Raw genomic sequence first — 23744 nt, 5'->3', positions numbered from 1 at the left:
TTGTGTCGCATTGTTTTGATAAAGAATTGTTTTGCAACAATTACACTTGTCTAGTACAATCAAGGTGTTATATACTTTTGCCACGCATATTGATGACTGAGATGTTGTTATGTTTAACAGCTGGTCTTGAATTAAGGCTGTTAATTAAATTTTACTGAGCCGATCCGTACGAGAATAGCGTCATTGGAATTGTAGGAAAAGTTATTTCCGAATCCACAAGTAGATAGCACTGACAAAACTGCCGTAGTTGCAGCCTAGTAGCTCATTAGTTTTTCTAGTGAAAGCTGAAAATATGAATTAGTGTTTATTTGCGGCCCTCCTGTAAGCATTACATTTCCTAACTGGCCCTTGTGTTAAAAAGGTTGCCCAACCCTGCTCTAGGTCGTGAAATGACGGAGCAACATATTATTACTTCTTTTATATATGCTAACATGTGCAAAATTCAATAATACCATACAAGATGTAACATGCGAAAGGAGCTGTCACAAAAATTTATTAAATTGTTTGGGCGACATCTCACAAAAGCTAATGGATATTTCTTCAAGATCCGGAAGATGCTAATGCCCTCATTGTTCGATCGATGGCCCAGTTATCAGGGTTGTAATAACTCAAGTCACTGTTTTCAAATTACTTGACTTGAATTAAGTCATTTGGGCAAAATGACTTGACTTGACATAAATCTTTCGGACAAATAACTTGACTCGATTTAAGACTTTTGGACAAATGTATTTTCTTGTATTTGCTTTTATAAAATCGAGCTATTTGTTCAAATGTTTGCACATAAAACAAATCGCTTGCTAGATGTTGCGTTTGTCTTTTTAGTTCAGTTATTGTTCATAATCGTACTAGTTTAAAAATTCTAAAAGTTTTAACGTTTTGTTTTATCGTGACTTTAAGTTGACTTGCTCTAGTTATGACTTGACTGGGACTTGACTTGCGAAACTGATGACTTGACTTAGACTTGTTATTTATTCAAAAAGAAAGTTATTTCAATTAAAAATAAAACGTTTGTGCAACTGGATGTATTTCGACTCCATTTCACATTCACATTTTTTAGACCAAAACAGCAGACTCGTGAAGTATTTTTGTATTGTGACGTCAATTTCTGTCGTCATCAGCAAGCAACACCTACTTTTAAATATCACAGAGTGCGCGTTAAAAAGTTGAAAAATCAAGATTTTGCTCTAAATCTAAAAATTGGGCTAGACAAACATCAATGAAACTGTAAAAAAAATATTCTGATTTGGAAGAAGTTCCACAGACCTTCTTAGGGTGATACGATATCTATATGCACAACTCTAAAAGGTACGCGCAGAAAGCATAATTTGCGATGTCCTTTTTCATGCGGTCAATATAAGAGCATGCCTTGTAGGTATGTTATTGTCCAAGAAGAAACCTTGTATGATAATCTATATACAAGTGGCAAAGGTTAACACATTATATACTCCTTAAAATTTTAATTTGGGGGGATTTAGGATTTGTTTGTGCGTGGTACGTGGTTTCTGCGGTTTCCGTAGTGCGGTGAACGAGGGAGGTGCGCTTCCCACATTATTGTAAAGGTGCATTATTTTAAAGGGCCGATGTCTACACAATATAAACAGTAGCTGCTAAGTCACCTTTGCCTGCCCTTAAGAAGACATCCGTAAACACATATCTTGCGGTTTGCACTTCCAACCAGGATGTCAAACGTTCAACCCGTATCCATTGTTTCCATATCTTTGTAATAGTATTTTTTTACAAAGGCACATTCAGAATATAAAACGGCAACCACTCCGCATCGACAACATGTCGTAAACAGCAAATTGTTTACTTAAAGTTCAATAAACCGTTTCAAAGGGCATAATTGTTTCATATTTCGCTTTTGTTGTTACACTGGCGAAAAGCATAAGGTAAGGTATACTCGTTACCCAAAATGTACGTGGTAGGGATGATTGTCAGCACTCTGTACGGCGCCTTATCATTGCATCTAGCAAACTCTCTTCAAAGTGCGACGATTTCTTTTCGGCCTGGACAAAATTACACCGAATCAAGACCGCAGGTACGTGCTGTGCGCCGCCTAAAGAAGCTAAGTCGATAAACATAAGGTGGCGATAGAGCTGCAAAGTACTTCGTTTATTGTTTTATTTTTAGTAATTGAAAAGATTTCAGATTTTTTAAACTAAAGGCAATTAATCAAACTAGAGCAGTGCTCCGCAACCGGTGTGCAGGGGCACACTGGTGTTCCGCGAGACCATGCTCGGTGTGCCGCGACGTTCCCGGTAGTTTTACTTGTTTTTAATGGTGCAATTTAATAATCAATTTATTTAACGCGGAAAATGTTAATCTTACCAAGGTAGGTATTTTGACTTTGCAATAATCCAAGTGTAATTTTTATAAACTTTTAATAATATTTAAAACTTTGTAAAACCTGTGTAACCTTCAATCGCCGGAAATCAAATATAAAAATATTTTGTTTAGCAGACTCAACTGATTTCAAACTTTACCTTAAAGTGGAAAGGAGAAATAAAACCTATAAAATATCAATGTAAATATATTATGGACACTTTGTGATTGTATAATTGGTCTTGGCAGCTGTTTCGGAAAATAATTTAGGCAAAAATCAACAAACCGCCAATGTCAGGTTTTATATTTGGATGCTTTTAAAAGTCCCCTGTTTTTAAATCAGCTATTTCAAGGAGGTACAATTTTCAAATATTTGACCGGCTTTAGAAATTTAGGAAGTTTGCAAAATTAGAAGATATAGGAATGCAATACGTAAAATTTTTGATATGTTCCTCCTTTTTCTTTTGACTAGCTAGAATATTTGCTATTGTTGTTTGTTGTCGGTCGACACATATTTCGTTGGTGTGCCGCCGAATTGTTTTAGCTCTGTTGGTGTGCCGCATGTGGAAAAAGGTTGCGAAGCACTGAACTAGAGATCCTCACCACCGTCTCAGTCGAAGCCCTCAGAATAAGTAAAGCTACCCTGGCCGTAATAAGATGACCCATGAATAGAGTGATTTTCTGAAAACATTTATTTGAATGAAAATATTTTAATTTTTTAGCTGTCTTTCACATTTCTATATGGCCACAGCAATGTCATTGAAAACAAAGCAGTGGAACCTAGTATGCCGTTCAACTGTACGAACGATTGTGTGGTGTCCGCCCCCACAGGTTTGAGTTTGTAATACAAAGTTTCCAAGCTTCAGCGAATATAAATATGAAAATACAGCGCATATGACAAAAAAATACATCAATCCCTGCTAATGGCCAATGAAACCAACAAAATTGTTTTTCTTTCGGAGCAATCCTAAAGTTGCTTTCGTGGCAATAACATGTAACCAGTCAATTTTTTTTCAATTTTATCTAAAGTTTGCATAATACATATAGGCTATATAATATATATGATTATTGTTTTTCATTCTGTAGTGTCTTACCAGAAGCACAAAAACGAAGGAATGGGATGGTCTTGGAGTGGAAAACAATTTACATTAACTTTCCAAAATAATTGTTTTGTCCAAAGAGTTCTGTAAGTAGACTCGTTTTTTACCTGATATTGCAGTCTAAATATCATTCCGATTCACTATCGTAATTATGAGGAATGTCATTTTACATCGGTTATTAAAAGAGCTATTTTCGTAATTCTTGTTAAACGAACTAGAATCAGTTCACCCTGGATTTGCTTCCAAAATAACAAAAAATGTGTTTTTTTCAGAAACTTTTCTGTCCAAGTGACGAAGAGAGTCAATGATATATTGTCCGACAGGTCGCAGACTTTTTCGTTGATTGTTAACTATGCAATTCGTGCTGACACGAAACGTCCTAATTCCTCGCCAGTGAGCAATATGCCACCTTTAGTGACGTAAGACTTCGCCTTATATTGATTACAGAAAATATTGAATATTGTATGAAAAAGCCAACACCGCGGTTAGAGCTTTCAAGAAAGGTAAAATTGCGCATTAAATGATACAAAACTTGTTATCGGGAATACTGAAAACAATTTTTCCGGCTTTTGAGAATGGGAGGTGGGGGATTATTCTTAGGACATATTTTTAAATTGAATATGTTAACATATTACTATAAAAAGTTAGAAATATAAATTCGTGGTTTTTAAGTATTTTTTTTTTGGAACCGCGACAACTAGAACACAGTACAAGTGAAGAATGGCATTAATTTTTTAAATAACCTTTCGTAAGTTGTAACTCATAAGGTAGAAATATATAATAGTAAGCAGTGGTGAACGTAAGCCCAGACGGTCCGAGACGGCGTTCCGGCAAAATAATTTTAGCGAAACATTGTTCAGGTGCGCCGTGCAGGTAAAGAAGTTTTTTTGCAGGCCACGTTCCTTTTTCACTAGGCTATCCGACCATCTCCTATTGTACATTTAAACTGAAATTAATTTGAGTGATACATCGGATGATAATTGATGAAATAATAATAATATTATTACTATTTTTGTTAATTTTGGGATCTAAGCCTGCTCCAACATTGCTAGTTGTTGATCTCTTCTCCATATCGTAAGATTCAAGCAAAACCACAAAGGTTGTAAAAGAGATCCAAAAACAACTTTATTCAACAAAAGCAGAATACTATAGTTACGCAAAAAGCATCGTCAGTTCTGCTAATATACTACAAACACAACGAAACACCAAAATTATATATAAATAAAATAAAATAAAACTATTCAAAAGTTTATCGGATGATAACTTTGGGATACCGAAGTTTACTTGCTTAGACGACCTGTTATGACTTAACTTTTTAACGTCATCTATAAAAAAAAATATTTGCGTTCCGGAAGAAACTTTGTTATCGTTTCGGCAAGAAAATTAGTTGTACTTTCACCACTGGTAATAATGCAGCCATCAATCGCTTCCGGCCAACGTCAACTTTAAAGACAATTTATTGTTTAAGGTCAATGAACAAATTGCGTACGGTACCCTAATAAACGAATAATGTGTACATTAGTGTTTACAGTTTACACGTTTAAAAATTATCACATGTACGGCAAAACAACCTTGTGGTGATCCATTAAAGCTGCCCTTTAAAGAAATTTTCATTTCCCGACAATATTTGTAGCATTAAAAAATTAAAAAAATGAACACGCTTTTCTTGTTTGTTTCTTTCTTTCAGGTTTAATAACAAAACCACCAAGCTGAAAATCGTTGTAGCTGATCTGGACAATGATACCGTTATGTGTCACTTTTGTCCGCTTGACGGAGTGTGCGGAGAGATTGCAAATATTTCACGATACTTTAGCATCGATAAGGTAAAATTTTGATGTCATAAATTAGGCTCGAAGAAAAAATAATTAGCCATCAACAAAACTGAATTTCTCATGTGATGTCATAATATGAACAACTGTTTTATGCAACAAACGTATAGTAATAATAGATTAACTTCATTTCATAGAGACGTACTTTTTTATTAAACAGTTCATAGTAAAAGTTCAAGTCAAGTCTTTTTAAATAAATACCAAGTCAAGTTGCAGCCAAGTCATAATTACACATTAACCTAATTTTAATAAAAATAAATTTGCCTAATGAAAACACCTCATTTCAACCCAAATTACAATTGAATTAAGTCAAGTCAGGTCATTTAAAAACAATGCCTTAATTGAATTTAAGTGAAGTCATTGACTTAAGACATTTCCATCGACGTTTTTTGACGGGGATCTATTCACTTAAGTATAGACTAGTATTTTGTGATGCGGTTTGGATAGCACCACGGAAACATAAAAATTCAAACGTTTAAAACTCGAATATTTTTAACAGCGTTCGCTTTTGCTATGATATATAATATAATAGTATTAATGGGTAAAAACAATTAAGAATCTTGGGTAGCCCAATAATCCACAGGTGTCGCATACTTTTTTATCTTTTGCTTTTCTTGCATTTTAACCGGAAGTCAAAAAGTGAATACGAAAACTGAAAGTTTTTTTCTTTTATAATAAATATTTTTGCTTAGGCTTCATGTGAGTTGATTTACATTCCGAAAAATAGACTGCATGGTTATTTTTTGGTGGCTTTGATGCTACAAGATTACCCAAGGAAAGACACTTCACTCCACGGAAAGCTTTACACCACACAAGACGCAATGAGCTCTGTTCCTCTTTATTTCCACATATTCGGTATGTAGTCGTTTCACACTTAAGATGTATAACGGCAAAACGTAATGGAATATTACTGGTTAAAAAGCCTATGTTTTATAAACCCTCGCGTGGAGGTTTAGCCGCGTGGTAATAAAAAAGGAGAAATATGACAAATTACGCGACAAAAAAAACTTCAAGTATAACACCAGAAAAAATTCAAGCAGCACAGTTTACAGAAAATATATAAATTAAGTAATTAAGTTACATGAGGTAACGGTTATTTAATTTGGTTTAATCGCTTGACATATTTAACTCACATAAGAAGTATTACTGCACTCTCGTTCACCCCCAAATCTATTGACGTGTTTGATTAAGTGTGGTATATTACTGCGAGTTTGACATATCAGCAGCAGTGCGTTAAAATAAAAACAATTGTGGTAAAATGGTTGGCATTGCTGTTGCCGACTTTTGTCATCATAAATCATTTTTTTCTTCAAATTTTTCTTTTGTGTAATCTTTAGTCAATGGCACTAACAGAGCTCAATCAAATTTGAAGGCCGAACGGTCGTCTATGCAAGAAGAATATCGATTGAAAGTCAACCAAAAACTTTTAATCCCAGATGTAAGTGTGAAGCACAGAGAAAGGTAATATGCAACAAAATGGATTTCACAATAAAAGGCGCGTAGGCTATAGATCACACAAATTCCAATCATAAATTTTGCCTAATTTTTTTTTACTATAAAAACACGTTTTTCACGTATAGTGGCACTTTTCCGAAACTGCTCGTTCTTGGACCTGGCGGCATTAAGCACAAACCACTAGGAAATTGCAAAAATCAACATACTTTGTGCACTGCCTTGCGCTGGATTCCAACTGCAGATCAAATTGGAGTCCATGTGATTTGTTACACATTCGCTAGATCACTGGCGACTCAAAGAAGGTAAGTTCTCAAATATCCCTTTCATTATAAACATTTTTAGTTTAGATACCAAGTAGGAGTAATTGTACTCGTCCGATACTCTACTATGTTAGTACCGGTGCCTAACCCATAACAAATTGGCATCCATATTGGAATAATTCTTAATCAAACTATAGTGCTTTTGTTTCAGGTACAAACAAAACTGTGTGAAAGTTTTTGTGTCAGGTATACCCCTATTTACTTAAATGCTTGTAATAGTGCTCCAAGACAACGGAAATTGTTTCTAGATCCCTGCTTTCCCAATCCATGTCAATATGGCGGTATGTGTTCAATTAGTAAGGGAACAAATTTCTTCTCATGTAGATGTCCTGTTGGATTTACCGGAAACCAGTGTGAAATAGGTTTGTGATTAAATGTGGTATGTCTATTACAAGCAAAATGTTATGTTAACATATGCGACAGATTGTAAATATTTAACGAGATAACATTATTTAAACTAATTACCAGACTAAACCTAACGTTGAGAAAAAGTATGTTTATATACGCCTCTCAAAAAATTAATATTGAAAATAATTCGCACCCTTTTACGCACATTTGCTTTGTAGAGACTCAGGATTGTGTCAAAAACTCATGTTGGAATGGCAAATGTATTTTTAACGTCTCGAAACGATGTGTATGTCAAAAAGGATTTCACGGATATCATTGCCACGACGGTAACGAATTAAGATTTTGGAACAACATATTCCAAACTTACGTAAAAGTGTATAGCAAACAATTTATTTTTTACTTTGATATGCAAACATTATTTTCTGTGATAAATCTTGTTTTATTGCGGGGGTCTTTGGGCAATGCTTGTAGTAATTTGACCCTTGTTTGTGACTTTTGTCCAAATAAGTGATTAAATTAAGAACCAAGAAAAGTCGATTTGCTTTTTTAAACAAATACATCAATATTGTATGTTTTGGCAAGAAAATCGTAAATGTTTCCCCACAATTTTATAACGAAATTTCATAACATTACAAGATGGGAGATAAATATTTTGACAAACTAAACCATTACACTTTGTTGTTGTGTAGATATAAATGAGTGTCTATCGTCTCCATGTGCAAAGAATGCAGATTGTTTCAACTTGTGGGGATCATTTAAGTGCGTTTGCAAACCGGGTTATAGTGGCGACCCTTACGAATACTGCACAGGTAAAGCCGGGTTTTATTATCGGTAAGGTGTTATATTCCAAGGTAGCCAAGATAAAGAACAAATAACGTAGGCAATATAACTAGGTTTCGATATTGCCATTAGGCACGGGTTGGTAAGCTCCAGTAAACCGGTAAACGTCAGATCAATGTGAGAAATTATTTTTTTAATAGAAATTAATTTTAGTTGCTGAATTTTTGTTTAAAACAAGGATTCTGTGCCGGGATATCTCGTCAAGCGAACGTCGGCGTGATAAATTACCCAGGAACATGGGTGAAACTAACTTCGTATTCGTTGGAACAATGTCCCAATAAGAATCAATCGAAATCGTCAGTACGCTGCGTTGAACGACAAAACGCCTCAACTCCAATATTTTTCTATGATCCCAAAACAATCAACGACGTAATGTGCAACGTCACTATACAAAGATTGGATGATATAGTAAGACAACCTAAAAACTATTATGTAGCTGTTGCCGATAATCAAGACCTGTTTAACATGTACCCAGATTTTTTTATATCTGAGGGGCCTTCGGTGCTTATAAAAGTTTTTAATCAGAGTGTTTAATTGTTCGGGAAAAATTAGTTCTTTATTTCGGGGGGTTTCTTACAGCTTGAAGCAAATCTAGGACCTACCGAAGAAGACGTCCAAAATTTGGTCAATAATTTAGCCATAATTACGTCAAATAAAATTGATCCAATGGATAAAGACAAGTCTGTGATGATTCTCGATAAAATCAGCAAGCTAAACATGTCATCGACCGTGGTATGTGCAATTAATTGAAGGTTTCTTTTGAGCTAGAAATTTAAGACCTGTTTTATTTGCATCATTTGCAGGATGTCTTGGCCAACTTCGCGAACGTTGCAAGCAACTTAATAAGCAACGATGGTGATACAGTTATGAATGAAAAATCAGATGAAAATACGACCACTCAGGGAAATACGACTGTTCCTTTAAAATCTTATTCGATACAAGATAAAAATATTTGGATGGAGAGAAAGACAATAATTAATTCGGTTCTGGTCATGGGAAATACCGTTGAAATTCCTAAAAATGAGGAAATGATCGAGATCGATACCACCAGAATATCTGTTCAGGTAAAACAAACCTCCATAGGATACACATTGAGTAAAATGTTGCAGTCAAGAACAGAAAGTCATAACAAGACTAAACATGAACAAGACAAATTAACTATATGTAAGAGGATAGAGATACCCTCTGTTTAAACTTTAAATGGAGCCTAACTTACCTACAACAAAAATGTATATTGTTTTTATCAGTAAACATACAATAAGCAGCGTACAAAAAACACTCTTAGTTATTCTGGCGCTTTTCCTTTGCTGTTTGCCTTTATTTTCGAATGGTTGTTTTTTAAACTTTTAATATGCTACCATGCTTTTACCGAAAGGTTTGGAAACTAAATGAACACAGCGCCAATAAAGATTGCCAAGGCAGTACCGATAAGCCAAGTGTTTGTAGCACCGCGGTCAAACTTTCACCATTGCTCTATTCTCAACAAACTAATGGAATACGAAGCACACCGGTGACGCTTGAAATACCTTCCGCTAACTACCGAACAGATAAGAATTGCACAGAGCTCTCTAAAACGACTGGACTTTGTAATAATGCGAGAGCATCCTTGGTCGTGCAAAAAGCGGAAAAGGCAAAAAAAGATTTGGATAAGATCCGATTAGTCCAGGTTTGTTTGTCAACTATTCTTACTTCTGTATCTGTAAAATTACTGCGAATGAAAACTACAGTAAAGCTGACTGATAAATTAGGGTGTTTTACCATAGCAACAAAAAACTAAACATGTTGTTTAATTGAAATTGTAAAACAGGTTAAATAATTTTAAGTTTTGTAGTTTCATTTTTATAGTTTGTTAACCTCAGTGATTAAAGAACAGTAGTTTGCTAACTTCCTTTGTTCATTCAGATGATTGCAGCTAATTTACAGCCGGTCGACACATCACATCTTAAAAAGCCGATTTCGATCGAGTACCACCCTCAAATATACGCTGGCATTGGAAATATGGTAAAAAAGTGTGGACATTAATATGCAAATATAAGTTTGTAAAACTTTTTAAAATGTATTCTTTTAAATTTCTCGTTAACTTGGGGAGAACCGTTTCCTGCACTATTTGGTGCGGCACACAAAGATAAATATTTTGTTAAAAAACGGTTTTAACGTTTGTTCTTATTGGTCATTCAGGTTAAGTAAGCATAATTATGTTCAACCAACTGTTAAAATACCATTTCGAAATCAAAATCAGTAATGTGAATGATATACAAGCATCAAGTCGTAACGTTTTACAACGATCAGCATATTTACTTCAGGTATATTCTACATAAGTCACGTTCGACTTACAACAAACGAACTGCTACCTATCGTAAACTCCCTGCTGCTGTGTGGTTTAGCAATTTTTGTGGACAATAGGCAGATGTTTTTTCACTACAACTCCAAAAATCTTTTAAAACTGAATATTTTATTTATAAAGAAGTGTGTATAAGAACCACAACTATTTGTTATTTAAGTATTTTTTCACGTCGTCAATTAAATATGTTGCAAAATTTACGTTTTAAAACAGTTTGAGGCTGTTTGTACAACTCTTGTTGCAAACGGTAAATGCAAGGCTATTGTGTGCACTTTATATACATTTATTGTTAAAAGTCCTGTTCCAAGTGATGGAGTTAAATGACTGTAAGCCAAAATAGTAGCAGGTTTTAAACGTATTTTGTGTTTTTTATTCTCTAATTTTAGTAATAACCTATTATTTGACAGACGTCGATTCAATGTGTCTTTTGGGACGAGACGAGAGATCGGTGGTCGAAGAGAGGTTGTAATCTTGACTACTTTAATTCATTCAAGGTCGTTTGTAAATGTGATCACATGACAATATTTGCACTACTGATGGTTAGTTTATGTTATACACTTATTTTAGCTTAAAAATATTTTAGCTTAAAAAGTAGCATTTTATGAAGATACCTAAAAGTACAGTACCTAGGAATGTAAAAGTTTAATTTGTATAATAATTTATTATTTAGAATGTGGGCGACGAAGAATTTGATGACGATGAGGAATGGAATTCGTTGAATATCTTAAGTGACGTGGCTTGTATTTTTTCTTCTGTTTGTCTTGTCCTCACCATTGTCATTCACGTTTCCATCAAGTAAATACTTACTTACATTTAAATATAGTTTAATATAAATAACCTGGCATAGTGGTTTTTAAATTTCGTTTTCTTACGTTGCCCTCAGAAGGATCTAGCGATAGGAATCCTACTAAATGTTTACATTTACAACAAAGCAAAATTTTGAATATGTTCGTTGTCAGAAAAACATGTCAATTTCTACAGATTCTAAGTATCAATATGTTTGAATATACATGTTGGGGTATATTAGTATCTGTAAACATTTATTGACGAAATTAAATTTAGATGGAAAATGGAATCGTTTTAAAACTCACTTGGTAAATTGAAACAAGGCTTGGAGGCGTACAGTTTTAAACCTCTGCCTTAGCATATTTCGGTAGCAAATACAAGCAAAACTAAAAGGGCATTACAAACATAAATTTATTTGGGCAGGTACAGGCTCATGAATACAGGAATTATTTGTGTTTTTTTTAAGTTTTGGCATTCAACAAATTTGCAATTGTTTAACAAATGCAAATATAATATCAATTGCATATTGTGTGATTTAATGAACAATTTGAAATATGTTTTGGTGTATTTTTGGCATCTACTTTTGTATAATTATTGAAAAAAGAATTGGAATTTTTTAACCATACCGGTTTAATATATTGCAAAATCGTTTTTGTCGAAGACGATGACAAATACCGCTAGATCGGTTGAGGGCCATCCCTGTGATACAGCGCCCGCTGAACAAAACATTCAACGTTAAAACGCAAAAATTGTGTTTTGACCTCTATGTTTACATTATATGAGTATATTGCGTGAGTGAGTAATGTAAAGCTTTAGGCTAACTGTTGGACATAAAACATAATACAGGAAATATTTTCTTTGCATACTTCAATCCCTTTTCTTGCAAAGAATATTTATTTCTTTAATTATAGCTTACATCGTATATAGGCAAATACGACAACGTCGACCGACCCCGATTATAGTGAATTTGTGCGCTTGTTTGCTCTGCGCATATGTCACCTTCATGTTGGGAATCGAACGAACGGACGACCCTATCGCTTGTCACGTGATTACAGCCATGATCCACTGGTTCCTATTGAGTTCGTGGTGCTGGATGGCAGTCTACAGCTATTCGATGTACCTGGCCTTTGTGACGGTAACATATATTTTATAACCAAAATTGTACAGCGGTCAACAAACTGCGGCCCGCGGGGTAAATCCGTCTGAACTGCGGAATATTAAAACAAAAAGTTAAACAACTGTTAGGTGTAGTTTATTTTCAATAATGTTTTGTCGGGTGTAAATCTAAATAAACGTTGATAAAACTTTACACTAAACGAAAATTTCATGAATCTTACAAATTTTGGGGGGTTAGTAATTCTAACTTCGTTTGATATTCAACTCGACTTAATAAATTTCGACTCAAAATGGCCCGCGATCGTGCAACGTACCCACGGTTTCTCTAAAACAGTTTACATGTTGATATAGTAGATTTAATACTATTTGGAATAATCTAGCTGCTGAACTACATTCGAAAGCACTTTTGGTGTGCAGTGTCGACATTTGCGTATGGAGTTCCTACATTATTTGTGACAATCTCAGTAGCATACTTTGTCTTCCACGTCGATCGAAAAGGTACGGGTAATTTGTCAATATTTTCCTAATTGAATGAAAAAATAGGCTATATAGAGACTCTTTTATTTAGCACGTTACTGATAGGACCTAAGCCATAATTTGTAATAACATATATAGCTTTTCTTTCCCACAGGTAATTAGGGAAGAAAAATTGTCTGATTCTACAAACGATCAAGCAATCCGTTTCGAATAAAATCATTACTTATTTTGAAAATATTTATCGATAATATTATATGTCGAATATATTTGCCAGAATAAGGCAAGTCTATACTCCCAATATAAGTGGCATCGACCCAAAAGTAAAAAATTACTTTGTGGAGATCAGGATGTTTTAAAAAATTCCCACATTATGAAAACAGTACTTTATCCGCCTAATTGACGAAATATATTAACACTATTTTGTCTTTACAAACCCGTGTTAGTTTGTTCTTTCGCATTAAAACATTTTTTCGGACAGGTCATCAGTTGAGTAAAACTAAAATTAAGCTAACACAATGGCTCGTCTTTTAGTCGAGCTGTTAATTAATCAACGTACCCAGAGTGTATTACTGAATAACTACTATCAATTTGCATTTAATCAAGCCCAAAAATTGCAATGTTTTTTTTAGTTTTGTTTTATATAATACCACTAGAGATTATAAAATAATTAATTCAAATCGCCGAAGCTCACATGACTCCGTTTTTCTACTACTTAATGGCGCCAATTTACCTCACCTAAAGTATAGCAGTATTTTCTGGTTTAATACGTTAATATATTTAAATCAGACACGACATCCAAAAGTATATCGTCTTACCGTCTGTCGACGTCATGTTGGTTGCGAGGTGACGCACTTATCTACACATTTCTCCTTCCAGTGGCAGTTCTGCTACTTTACAACTTGGTCGTCTTTTATCTTGTTTTAAGAAGAATCACCTGGAAAAGAAAAATGGTATTTCACTAAGAATATACCAGAGTAATTTAAAACCAGGCCCTACAGAACATTGTTTAATTTAATGGTTACAAAACGCTTTCTATTTGCGCACACTGTTGATAGGTTTGGCTTAGTGTTTGCGTTCTACTATATAGAACAATTTTAAAATATTAAGAAAATCTAAGCCAGATTACCTAATTAAACGAAGAAGAATATTAAACAACAAAGCAGCCTACAGTATTTTGGGCTCACGAAATAAGTGCAAATAATACTCCTTTTTGAAAAACTTTTTCGTGTTATAATAACATTAATGCCATACAAAAATTTAAGAATAAAATTAAAAATTACGAAGAAAATACAAGTTTGGCATGGCATTGCTTTGTCAGCACCAAAAGTATAGCAATTCATGAAATACCACAAAATAATGTGATGCCCTACGATCTTTGCTTAATATTGCTATGTTTTTTTATTCATTTCATTTGGGAAATGTTTCTCCTCCTATTTACTCTAAAACATCAAACCCAAACAAAAATCCTGGAACCTTCCCTGTTTTGTTTTTATGCGTAGTGGGCCTGTAATAGCTCTGGAAAGATTTTTTTGCGCAACGACAAAAATATTGCCGACCACTGTCATACAATGTATAGCCATCGGTACCTTATTAAAAAACGATTAATTAAGGTTTATAGTAGAAAAAGCGTTTTGTAAATTACATCACGCAAACCTTGGATATATTACAGATTAATCGACTGTTCAAGAGTTAAACATAGTCAATTTTATTAGGAATAAAGGAAATTGATGTACTTATAATGGAATACCACAAGAGTATCGTTGTGTAAAAACAATGTACCTCCGCACGTTTAAGGGCGGGTTGATTGAATTGGTAAACATGCGTTTTGTTGCATCAGCTTCAATCGACGATTAAAACACAAAACTTGTGGCACGAGATAAAGCTTGGGATTTCGATGGCAGCCTGCCTTGGACTGACGTGGATATTCGGTTATCTAATGGTGGTGTCCACCGACGGTGTTTTTCATACCGCTATGGCGTGGCTGTTTTCTGTATTTAACGCTTCTCAGGTATTTAGTATAGAACAAGTATGCATGTTGGTTTGTCCAATATGTTTTTAAATGTATTTTAACAATTCGACAGGGTTTTACAATATTCGTCGTCACCTGCCTTCGCCAACAAAATGTCAGGAAAGCCTGGTCTGACGCGTTCATGCGAAGTAAGTTGGCGAAAAGAATGAGTGGTCGCGGGGTTCAAGACCCAAGGCAGGTTGGCAGCATGGTGTCGTATCCTGGCAACACAAAGATGACCCGAGGAACTTCCAACCAACATAGTGATCGAGGACCAAAACATTAAACAAGAAACAAACATATATAGTACATATTAAAACCATCACCACGGTCATTTGTATGGGGCATTTCTATCCTTCTTCAGATAAATTTAAGTAAATAATTCTTTAAATATAAAAAATATATGTTTTTCTCGTGTATTTTTTATACTATACTTGTTGTTTTTTATCAAAATTTAAAAAATGGTCCAAAAGATGTTTGACTATATAGGTTAAATATGTACAATTAAAATACCTAAAAAAATATCACAGAAGGTTTTGTTACGGTTGGGTGAAAGTTTACTTCCGAAACTTTGTACATTTGTAGATATTAATCGACTTTTACGCAAAACAGTTTTTCATTTAAAATTGATCTATCGGCAGTTCACGTTTTTGAATACAGGGAAAACTATAACTGTGTACTTTTTTACTTCAAATAAAACGATTTAATCTTACAGCAAAACCTTTAAATAATTATACATTTCTCATAAATAAATGATCTTTTAAAATGTTGTTGAAAGTGATGTTTTGTTAAACAAAAATAATAATTATTGTCACAATGGTGCAAACGGCGCAGTCATAGTATAAATATTATCACTTATCAGTTTTGACGATCCAGAGCGCAGTCTCTTTTTTCCCAGTTGAGAAGCAAAATTGTTGCACATTGTTATTATTAATATTATTTACAACTAAGCTAAGCCTAATTGTTATGTTGATAAGACCTAGCTTTACTTGACTTCACCGATTTGTTCAAATGACATTAAAATACCTTTTTCTTCAAATAATTTCTTCGAATGGCCACTTTCGACGATATTGACTTGCTTCGACAAAACCTCGACTTAAATTCAGTGCAAAACTACTTGATCGCAACAATGTTCATATAGTACTGTAGTGTAGAGAGTGGTTCCCAACCTGGGGGGTCGGGGGGATTCGCCGTGTGCTATTAGGAAATTATCAAAAGTTGACAAGAATAAACAAACAACACAAACTTTAGTAGTAGAAGGGGTAAAAACAACAGCCAGTAGCGCAGGGCTGACAATTGTGTTTATAACGATTGTTTTAGTGAACGGAACGAGTTGTGTTAATGGCGCCACTATTAGTCTACTTTTGTTTTCAATATATAATGGAAGCATAGCTCCGGTCTAAACGCCTTGTCTAATAAAACAGGAACGATTGGCATTAGACCCGTTTCGTGACACACAAAAAAACTTTTTTACCAAGATTTATATTCAACTTAGTTCTCCAAACATTTTTCCCCACTTAAACATTTCAGTGAAAAACAAGATAACATGACATAAAAATACTGCTATAAAATATCCTTCTAATGTGTATTAAGATAACTTTAGACATAAAAAAGGGTAAGTAAATCAATTCTAGTTTTGTTTAAGATAGTTTACGAGCTCACAGCAACAAAAAGGTTGGGAGAAACTGCTGTTTATAAGGAGCATTTATTGCTAATGCCACTGGATAATGGTGACGACCATTTTTGTGGATATATAAAGTCAATTTTAATACGCCTTAAGAGTACACGCCTTAAGAGTCCACATACTTAATTGTTCCCTATTTATACGTACAATCCGCCTTGGGCAAAATAATAGAGTAAATGTGGAAAAATGTCTAGTTTATTCGTTAAAAACCAGTTTATTAAGAGATTAGCCTATGTAGTAACTAATCTCTTCCTGACACTTTTGTTGTATGCACTCGTCGGAAGTGATTGAAAATCTGTTTTAAAAACAAGAAGCGTTTGATGCAAAACGTGTGTCAAATGTCGTTCGTGATAGGTGTTAGCGATGAGTTTGTAAGCCTTAAAATTGTTAGTGGATGTCAGAGGCAATCGACTTGAATAACATTTGCAAAGACTTATGATTGTGGATTAGAAATTTGTCATAGGCTGGAATGCAAAATTACCAAAAACATTGTTTAACGTCTATCTGAATACAAAGTAAAGGGCATTCAATAACTTCATATTATTTTTTTGTTTTAAATAGTATTGCAACGTCAAATAATTTTGCTCAAGGAGACATAAGTTTGGTCTATCTACAAAAAAAAATATTAACTTAAGCCAAAATACATTTTCTGCCTAATACGGCAGCGCATGTAGAGTTTCCTAAAGAACCTAGCATTGGACACACAGACATTTATGACTAACAAAGACAAAAAAAATAGTAAAAACAAAACGTGGTTAAAGGTGAAAAAATGTAATAATTTGCTACATCCAAAAATATTCCCACAACAGTGATTTGTTGTAGCATGGTGGTTTTAGATTTAACGCTGCGCTTAATACGCTTAGGCCTAAACCTTTTTCTTTCTCGATACATAAACTTAGGACTGATTTCTTTAAATCAGTAAAATTAACTTGCTCGCGTGCCCCAAAAATTCTCTGTTTGAGAAAGCCTATTTGTTACCAAAAACAAAACATTCCAAACCTACGACTTAAACCTAAATGAAAAAGACGCTGTGCAATTAGCAAAATATTGCGATTCTCTATTTACAAGTTTTGCTTGTTTTCTAAACTGTTTTATACATCACGGTTCAATGTGATTTTCCCGAAGATGTGTTAATTGCCTGAATTTTCAAGTAAATAGGCACTGATCACTGCTTGCAAGAGAAAAGCTTGTATTTTTTGACTTAAAAAGCTTTTATTATTTAGTCAACAGCTTTCGCCCCGGCCCGCACAAGCGGTTCTGCCGTAAACCTAAATCACTCAAAACATTGAATAAAGGTTCTTCCTTGGGAGTTTTATAAATCCGCCCTACAAGAGGCTTAATGCAGTCGGTGAAGCCGGTTTTCGCTAAACAAAATTAGCAAATATTCAGTTCGGTACCAAACTGTTCTTGGTTTTTCTAATGTGAAATTAAAAAATACGGCATTTGCCGAACATTCATTACTAAGCGTCTTTTTCAGACCGTGGTGAAAATAAGCTGGAATGTTCTGGAACGGCGTCGGGCAATATAATTGATGTCAAAACGATTTTCCGCTAAAAGAAGGTTTGCAGTAGGCTACCTTTTGCACCAGGTTATCCCGCTATATCCTGGAATTTATTTAAACCAAGATTTCTGTTGCATATTTGGGCACAACGTCGAACGATAACCTCAGATTTCAGAAGGTTATTTTTAGACGTAAATTATATAAAGCGTTACGTCCATGCACCTAAGCGAGTTCGATTAATATATCATGACGTAATACACAACTATTGTTTTGCAACAGTATATGATGACGTAACACGTAACTATTGTTTCATTTTTTTTTAGAAAAAGAGTAAAGACCTTACATGGCCAATACAACACCTAAATGAGGGATGGCGAACCACTGTCCCACGGGTCACGAAGTGACCCACCACAGATTTCTAATGACCCACTTGTCTCTTATACCGAAGCGTTATTAATCATTTTCATAAAGGATTAATGTAAAAAAACAATTCTTCGTTCGATAGCACTATACTGTGTAAATTAGGGCGGGCAAATCTGTGGTTCGTGCAAAAGTGTTTTAGGGGTGGCGAGTAGGCCTACATTAGCTGCAGTTTAACAAATGCGTACAGAAAAGCAGACAAATAAAGGAATTTCGTTTATTACTGTAAAACCTATCGCGGACTTAGTTCTAAAAACCCTGGTTAAACCATGCCCAAAAGCTTTCTGCTGAACTCCTGTGAGCCTATAAAAAATGCTGCTGCATTTGTTAACTATTTGGCTTCTTAATATTTGTGGGAATCTGAATTTGAAAATCATTCCAAAACCTTGAATTACCAAACCAGGCAATAACACCTACAACGACGAAGCAAATTTCGCGCATTAAAATTAGCAAATAATTAAATATATGACCCACTTGCGCATTTTGTAAAGATTAACGTCGTTTTTGTGACCAGGGCGATGAAAAGGTTCGCCATCCCTGACCTAAATGCAGCCCTGTAAATACTATCATAACAAGTTTTTGTTGTCGATTTAAATGTATAACATTCCAAAACTAGTATTGATTTTAATCGTTCATACAGTGGTTCTTCACGGGTGGGTAATTATCACCAAATTATCAGAAATTTAAACCACTATATGGAGGTAAGTTTGACATTAAAAATTAATTGATAGCAAATCATAACGTTGCAGTTTACGGGGTGAATCAACTTACAAGTCTAAGAATCACTGATATAATATCAACGATATTTTTATGGTAAAAAATCTAATAACCATAACCTTTATAAAATATAATGTGTAATGAAAATAAATCATGCGTAAATTTCATGACGTCATTTGTACACAAATATCAATCAATCTATCTAGGGCTGTAGCTATCAGCTGGGAATATTTACCAATAGACAATAGTAAGTTGCTATGGATCTTATGGAAACCTATGAAATGCAACTGTCTGAAATTGAGGTTTTACAGAGCATATATCCAAATGAAAACGAGGTTGAAATTGAAGATCTTGTTGTGTTTTCTGATATGAAACATTATGTACATAGTGAAGGCAAATCACAAGAGCCTGCAAAGATGATGACTTTAACAATAAACATTGCATGTGAAGAACCAAACTGCAGTGTCCAACTAAGAGCCATTATGCCTAAAGATTACCCGGTGTGTGCGTTTCCTGACATATTTTTGAGGTAAATGTGGGCAAGCTGAAAGTGTAAATTATGGGCGCTCTTTCACAATTGTACGTAAAAATTAATAAAAAAAAACTTTCTTCAAATGCCGCATACCACAACGCATATTGTTTGGGTTAGGGTGCGGGTTAGCGTTTGTTTGAGGGTGGGTCAAGTTATTATTAATAAAAAACATAATATTACTTGACCCACCCTCACCCAAACGCTAACCCGCACCCTTACCCAAACAATATGCGTTGTGGTACGCGGTATTATTTTGTTTTGTTTTTTGCATAACTTTTCACGTACATAAGTGAAAGAGCGCCTAAATGTTGAATGTGCAAATGTAGACTCTATACACACATATATATATTGTTGTAAACAAAATGTTTTTATAGGTATCACAATACCTATAGCAATTATTTTTTTACGCACATTTTGAAAAAAAGAAGAAAAAAATCCTCCACAATTTAGCTTTTTTTCTATATTGAAGTGTATAATATACCAATTCAGGTGTGCACACAAATTTATTTACACAGAAATATTGGGTGTGCACATGCCACAGAATGCAGACTGGCCTGTATTGGCGTACTATGTTATTTATTCATAATAGCACAGGTCTGACCACATTGAATGTTCCACTTCTGCACCTATAATATCAAACTAAAATTTTCTCTACTTGTTTTTTAGCATGTTAAATTCCATGTTTGTGTTATTATTAAGGCATAATGCCTCTTGCATTGACTAGTTTCTCAAACAACAAAAACAATTATTTTTGTTTAAAGGTGTGATAAATTGTCCAGAGAAATGCAACTAAAGTTAAATAAAGCAGCAAATGTATACAAAGAATCTTTGGGAATGGGAGAAACATGTTTATATCAAGTAAACCTCTTTATTTTCAATCAATAGTTACACCAATTATATATATATATATACAGTTAAATTTAGTAAAAAATATTCAAATTATCAATTTTTAGATTCTTGCCCCAGTAATAAATTTGTTGCAGAATACAATTACAACATGTCCGTATAGGATTTAATATAATGTTTTATATATATATATATATATATATATATATATGTTTTATACTTTTAGGTGGCGCAATGGGCAAGTGAAAATGTTGGAAAGTGCATTGTCCCATTAACAAATCAAAGCGTGAGCTCTGAACTTTTAGTCGAAGAGATTCCAGATGCTGTAGTATACACTAGGATGTGGATTTACAGCCATCACATCTATAACAAGGAAAAGCGAAAGTGTATCTTGGAATGGGCTAAGGAACTTGACTTATCTGGATTTAGCATGCCAGGAAAACCAGGTGTTGTCTGTGTGGAAGGAATCCAACACCACTGTGAGGAATATTGGCAAAGGTAAGGTAACCACATAAAATAGTATTTTGATGTGACCTTAAGTGGTTGATTATTAGCTTCAAAATCTATTATTTTTATTGGACAAATTGGGCATAAATAATACAAGATAACTAAAAAATCAACTCAATTAAACAAAATACTGCACATTGCCTTGGCACATATTCAGTTAACTCTACTATACATCGTGTATTTTAAACTTCAAAGGGTCCGTTTTGTGTTGTATAGAGTAAAAAGATTAAGCTGGAAGCATGTAGAAATACGCCATAGAAGTATATATGAACCAACCGAAAGCAAATTTGAGGACATGAAAGAACTAAACTTTGAAGTACATGGACACAGAAACAATCACATGGACATGGGTGCATTCTTTGCCTACCTCACTAATCATGATTGTGGAATAGTTTTTAAGCATTTATTCGGAATAGAGGGAAAACTGGCGAATGCAAAATGAAAGGGTTCATCAGAACTAAATCATAACTTCATTTGCTGCAGACTCCGGCGACAAACGTGGAAAAGACTGACTGTGGCACACAGGGAGGAGCAGCTTGGTGATATCAGATTGCAGGAGTTTAGAAAGTTCAAGTGTCCTCTTACAGAGATAGACTTTGGTGTACACGGTGGACGAGACTATCACATGGACCTGGGCAAATTCTTTGAATTTTTAACGGTTCACCAAAGCAAGGAGATCTTCCAAATCCTGTTTGGTGTCCAAGGAACCGTGGCAGATAAAACTTAACTTTGTCTTTTTTCTGTGCAAAATGATTTTGAAATGCAAAGCCACCAGCTAGCGCTATTATCATGTCATTGGAGGGGTTGTGACTCTAGGCATCTACTCCGGGGTATTTTAAATTAATTGAAAGTCGGTTGATGCAATTATGATTCGTATTTTATCAACTATGGATATGCTAGAACAGTGGTTCTTAAACTGGGGGGCGCGCCCCCCTTGGGGGGCGTGCGAGGTTCACAAGGGGGGCGCGAAAATTGACAAAATCTGTATTAATTATGACTAAACTTTATGGTGATCATTGAATGGACAACATCGAGTTGTCACACATTAGTTTTTTCTGTCGTGTAGAATATTCCTGTTGATTTTAAGGTTAGTATTTTCGTTTTGTGAGGAGATGATTCCACAAAAACTTTATGCTAACGCATTAATCACGTGATTAAGTTACCCGCTCTGATCGGCCATTCGAGAAAAACATGGTGTGTGCCGCACGCACGCACGCATGCGATTAAAAACGATAGCCTATTTGTTAATACCAAAATTTGTTTAATTTTTCGTACTGTTTATTAAATAGCTCGAATATTCACAGAGAAAGTGCTAATACTGTTAATTGTTTGAAAATACTGTTCATCGTTACGTCACACACTAACAGGTTTATGGCTTTTTAATCATTTTGTTTTCGCTTTTGAAGAGTTTTTGCGTGTTTCAGATTTAACTGTTTTTTCAAAAATTATGTTTTCGGCTTTATTTCCCATTATGTGTCACATAAAAAAAAAAAAAATCAGTTTCATAAGTTTACAAAACAATTGGACAAGATTTAGGGGCTTCGCAGACACTCAAAATCACAACACTATAATTGCTAAAAATCTGGGACTTCCCTAACACGATACTGTACGTTTTTCTTTAAAAACACAGAAACCTTGTAATTTTTATATTAAACAATGGCAGGAAAGCATCACTAATCTATTTTCCAGTTTTATGTAACTTAAAATGTATTCTTAAAGCCCCCAAATCCATACTCCACCCCATTTTTAGAGATTTTTGAGTGTTTTTAAGGTCCCTGATCTGGAATTGGCCACTGAAACCGCGGTAAATTTGTCAGACTAATCAGAAACAGCCAAATACGACCAGCAAAAGCGACCACGTGCGTCGTCGACAATCCTGTCAGGCGCCAGCTGCGACATCACGGTGTACAATGGTTAACTTCAGGCAAAAAAACAACCAAGACCGTGAAATATGTGTGATTAATTGTGGTAGAATCACACATAATTCGACTATCAGCAGCGAAGGTTTCAAGTTCCATGAACGGAACGAGCGCTAAATTACAAGCACGTTTTTCACCACCTGCAATACTAAACGAAGATCGTTTTTTCCGGGTGTTATTATGCCACGATTAGCGCAACATCTGCGCCAAGCTGTGTGCCAAGTCATCTAAATTACAAGCTGCGGTTGAGGGGAAATAAGTTGTTTCCATTGCACACTTAGCACGTGGTTTTAGAGTACGCTTAAAGAGCATAATTTTGCGTTAACCATCATTACTTAAAAATGGAGACTTTGAAACGCGCACGACAGTCACCATTATAACTTCTTTTAAGAATCTGCTTCAGTTAAACAAATGTCGATGTTACACCAACATCAGATATTAGCGCAGAGACCGAACAGCGAGGAACATACTGCGTATAACTCGTTTTTTAGCGAGAAAAAAAGAAAGAAGGTTTGACTTAGCGTTATCAATTGTCGAATACACACTTGCTAATCATAGTCAACCTAAACAAATAACGAAAGAGAAAACTTCCAGCGTTTACGGTCGACCAAACAAAAGACCAAAAACGGCGTTTTGCGCTCGATTTTGATTTCGCATTAGATTAAGACGCGGGCCC

At 34.7% G+C, this 23744-nt stretch overlaps 2 protein-coding genes across 3 annotated transcripts; both read left to right on the top strand.

Annotated features, from left to right (window-relative positions):
* The first annotated feature begins 3712 nt into the window (after positions 1-3712).
* On the top strand, positions 3713-15374 carry LOC146164463 (uncharacterized). The gene is made up of 21 exons (XM_083380728.1): positions 3713-3841; positions 5110-5245; positions 5944-6106; positions 6589-6712; positions 6832-7008; positions 7178-7212; positions 7275-7388; positions 7593-7700; positions 8064-8183; positions 8393-8622; positions 8794-8946; positions 9018-9278; positions 9590-9880; positions 10117-10215; positions 10963-11094; positions 11226-11350; positions 12269-12476; positions 12838-12961; positions 13721-13884; positions 14772-14942; positions 15016-15374. Exons 1-21 carry the CDS (start codon positions 3825-3827, stop codon positions 15226-15228), a joined length of 3165 nt encoding a protein of 1054 aa, XP_083236854.1. The 5' UTR covers positions 3713-3824; the 3' UTR covers positions 15229-15374.
* Positions 15375-19479: 4105 nt separating this feature from the next.
* On the top strand, positions 19480-22611 carry LOC146164462 (RWD domain-containing protein 2B-like). 2 transcript variants are annotated; one of them, XM_083382116.1, is made up of 4 exons: positions 19480-19793; positions 20558-20654; positions 20869-21140; positions 21633-22611. In XM_083382116.1, the coding sequence occupies exons 1-4, from the start codon at positions 19522-19524 to the stop codon at positions 21874-21876; spliced, it is 885 nt and encodes a 294-aa protein (XP_083238242.1). In that variant the 5' UTR covers positions 19480-19521; the 3' UTR covers positions 21877-22611. The 2 variants fall into 2 exon arrangements, with proteins under 2 accessions (XP_083238242.1, XP_083238243.1); XM_083382117.1 differs by having other exon boundaries at positions 21366-21701.
* The last annotated feature ends 1133 nt before the right edge of the window (positions 22612-23744 follow it).

Source organism: Ascidiella aspersa, chromosome 2 (assembly GCF_963924565.1).
Source record: "Ascidiella aspersa chromosome 2, kaAscAspe10.2, whole genome shotgun sequence".
Classification (NCBI taxonomy): Eukaryota; Metazoa; Chordata; class Ascidiacea; order Phlebobranchia; family Ascidiidae; genus Ascidiella; species Ascidiella aspersa.
The sequence above is the reverse complement of the archived record's forward strand: the minus strand, read 5'-3'. Positions and strand labels throughout refer to the sequence as shown.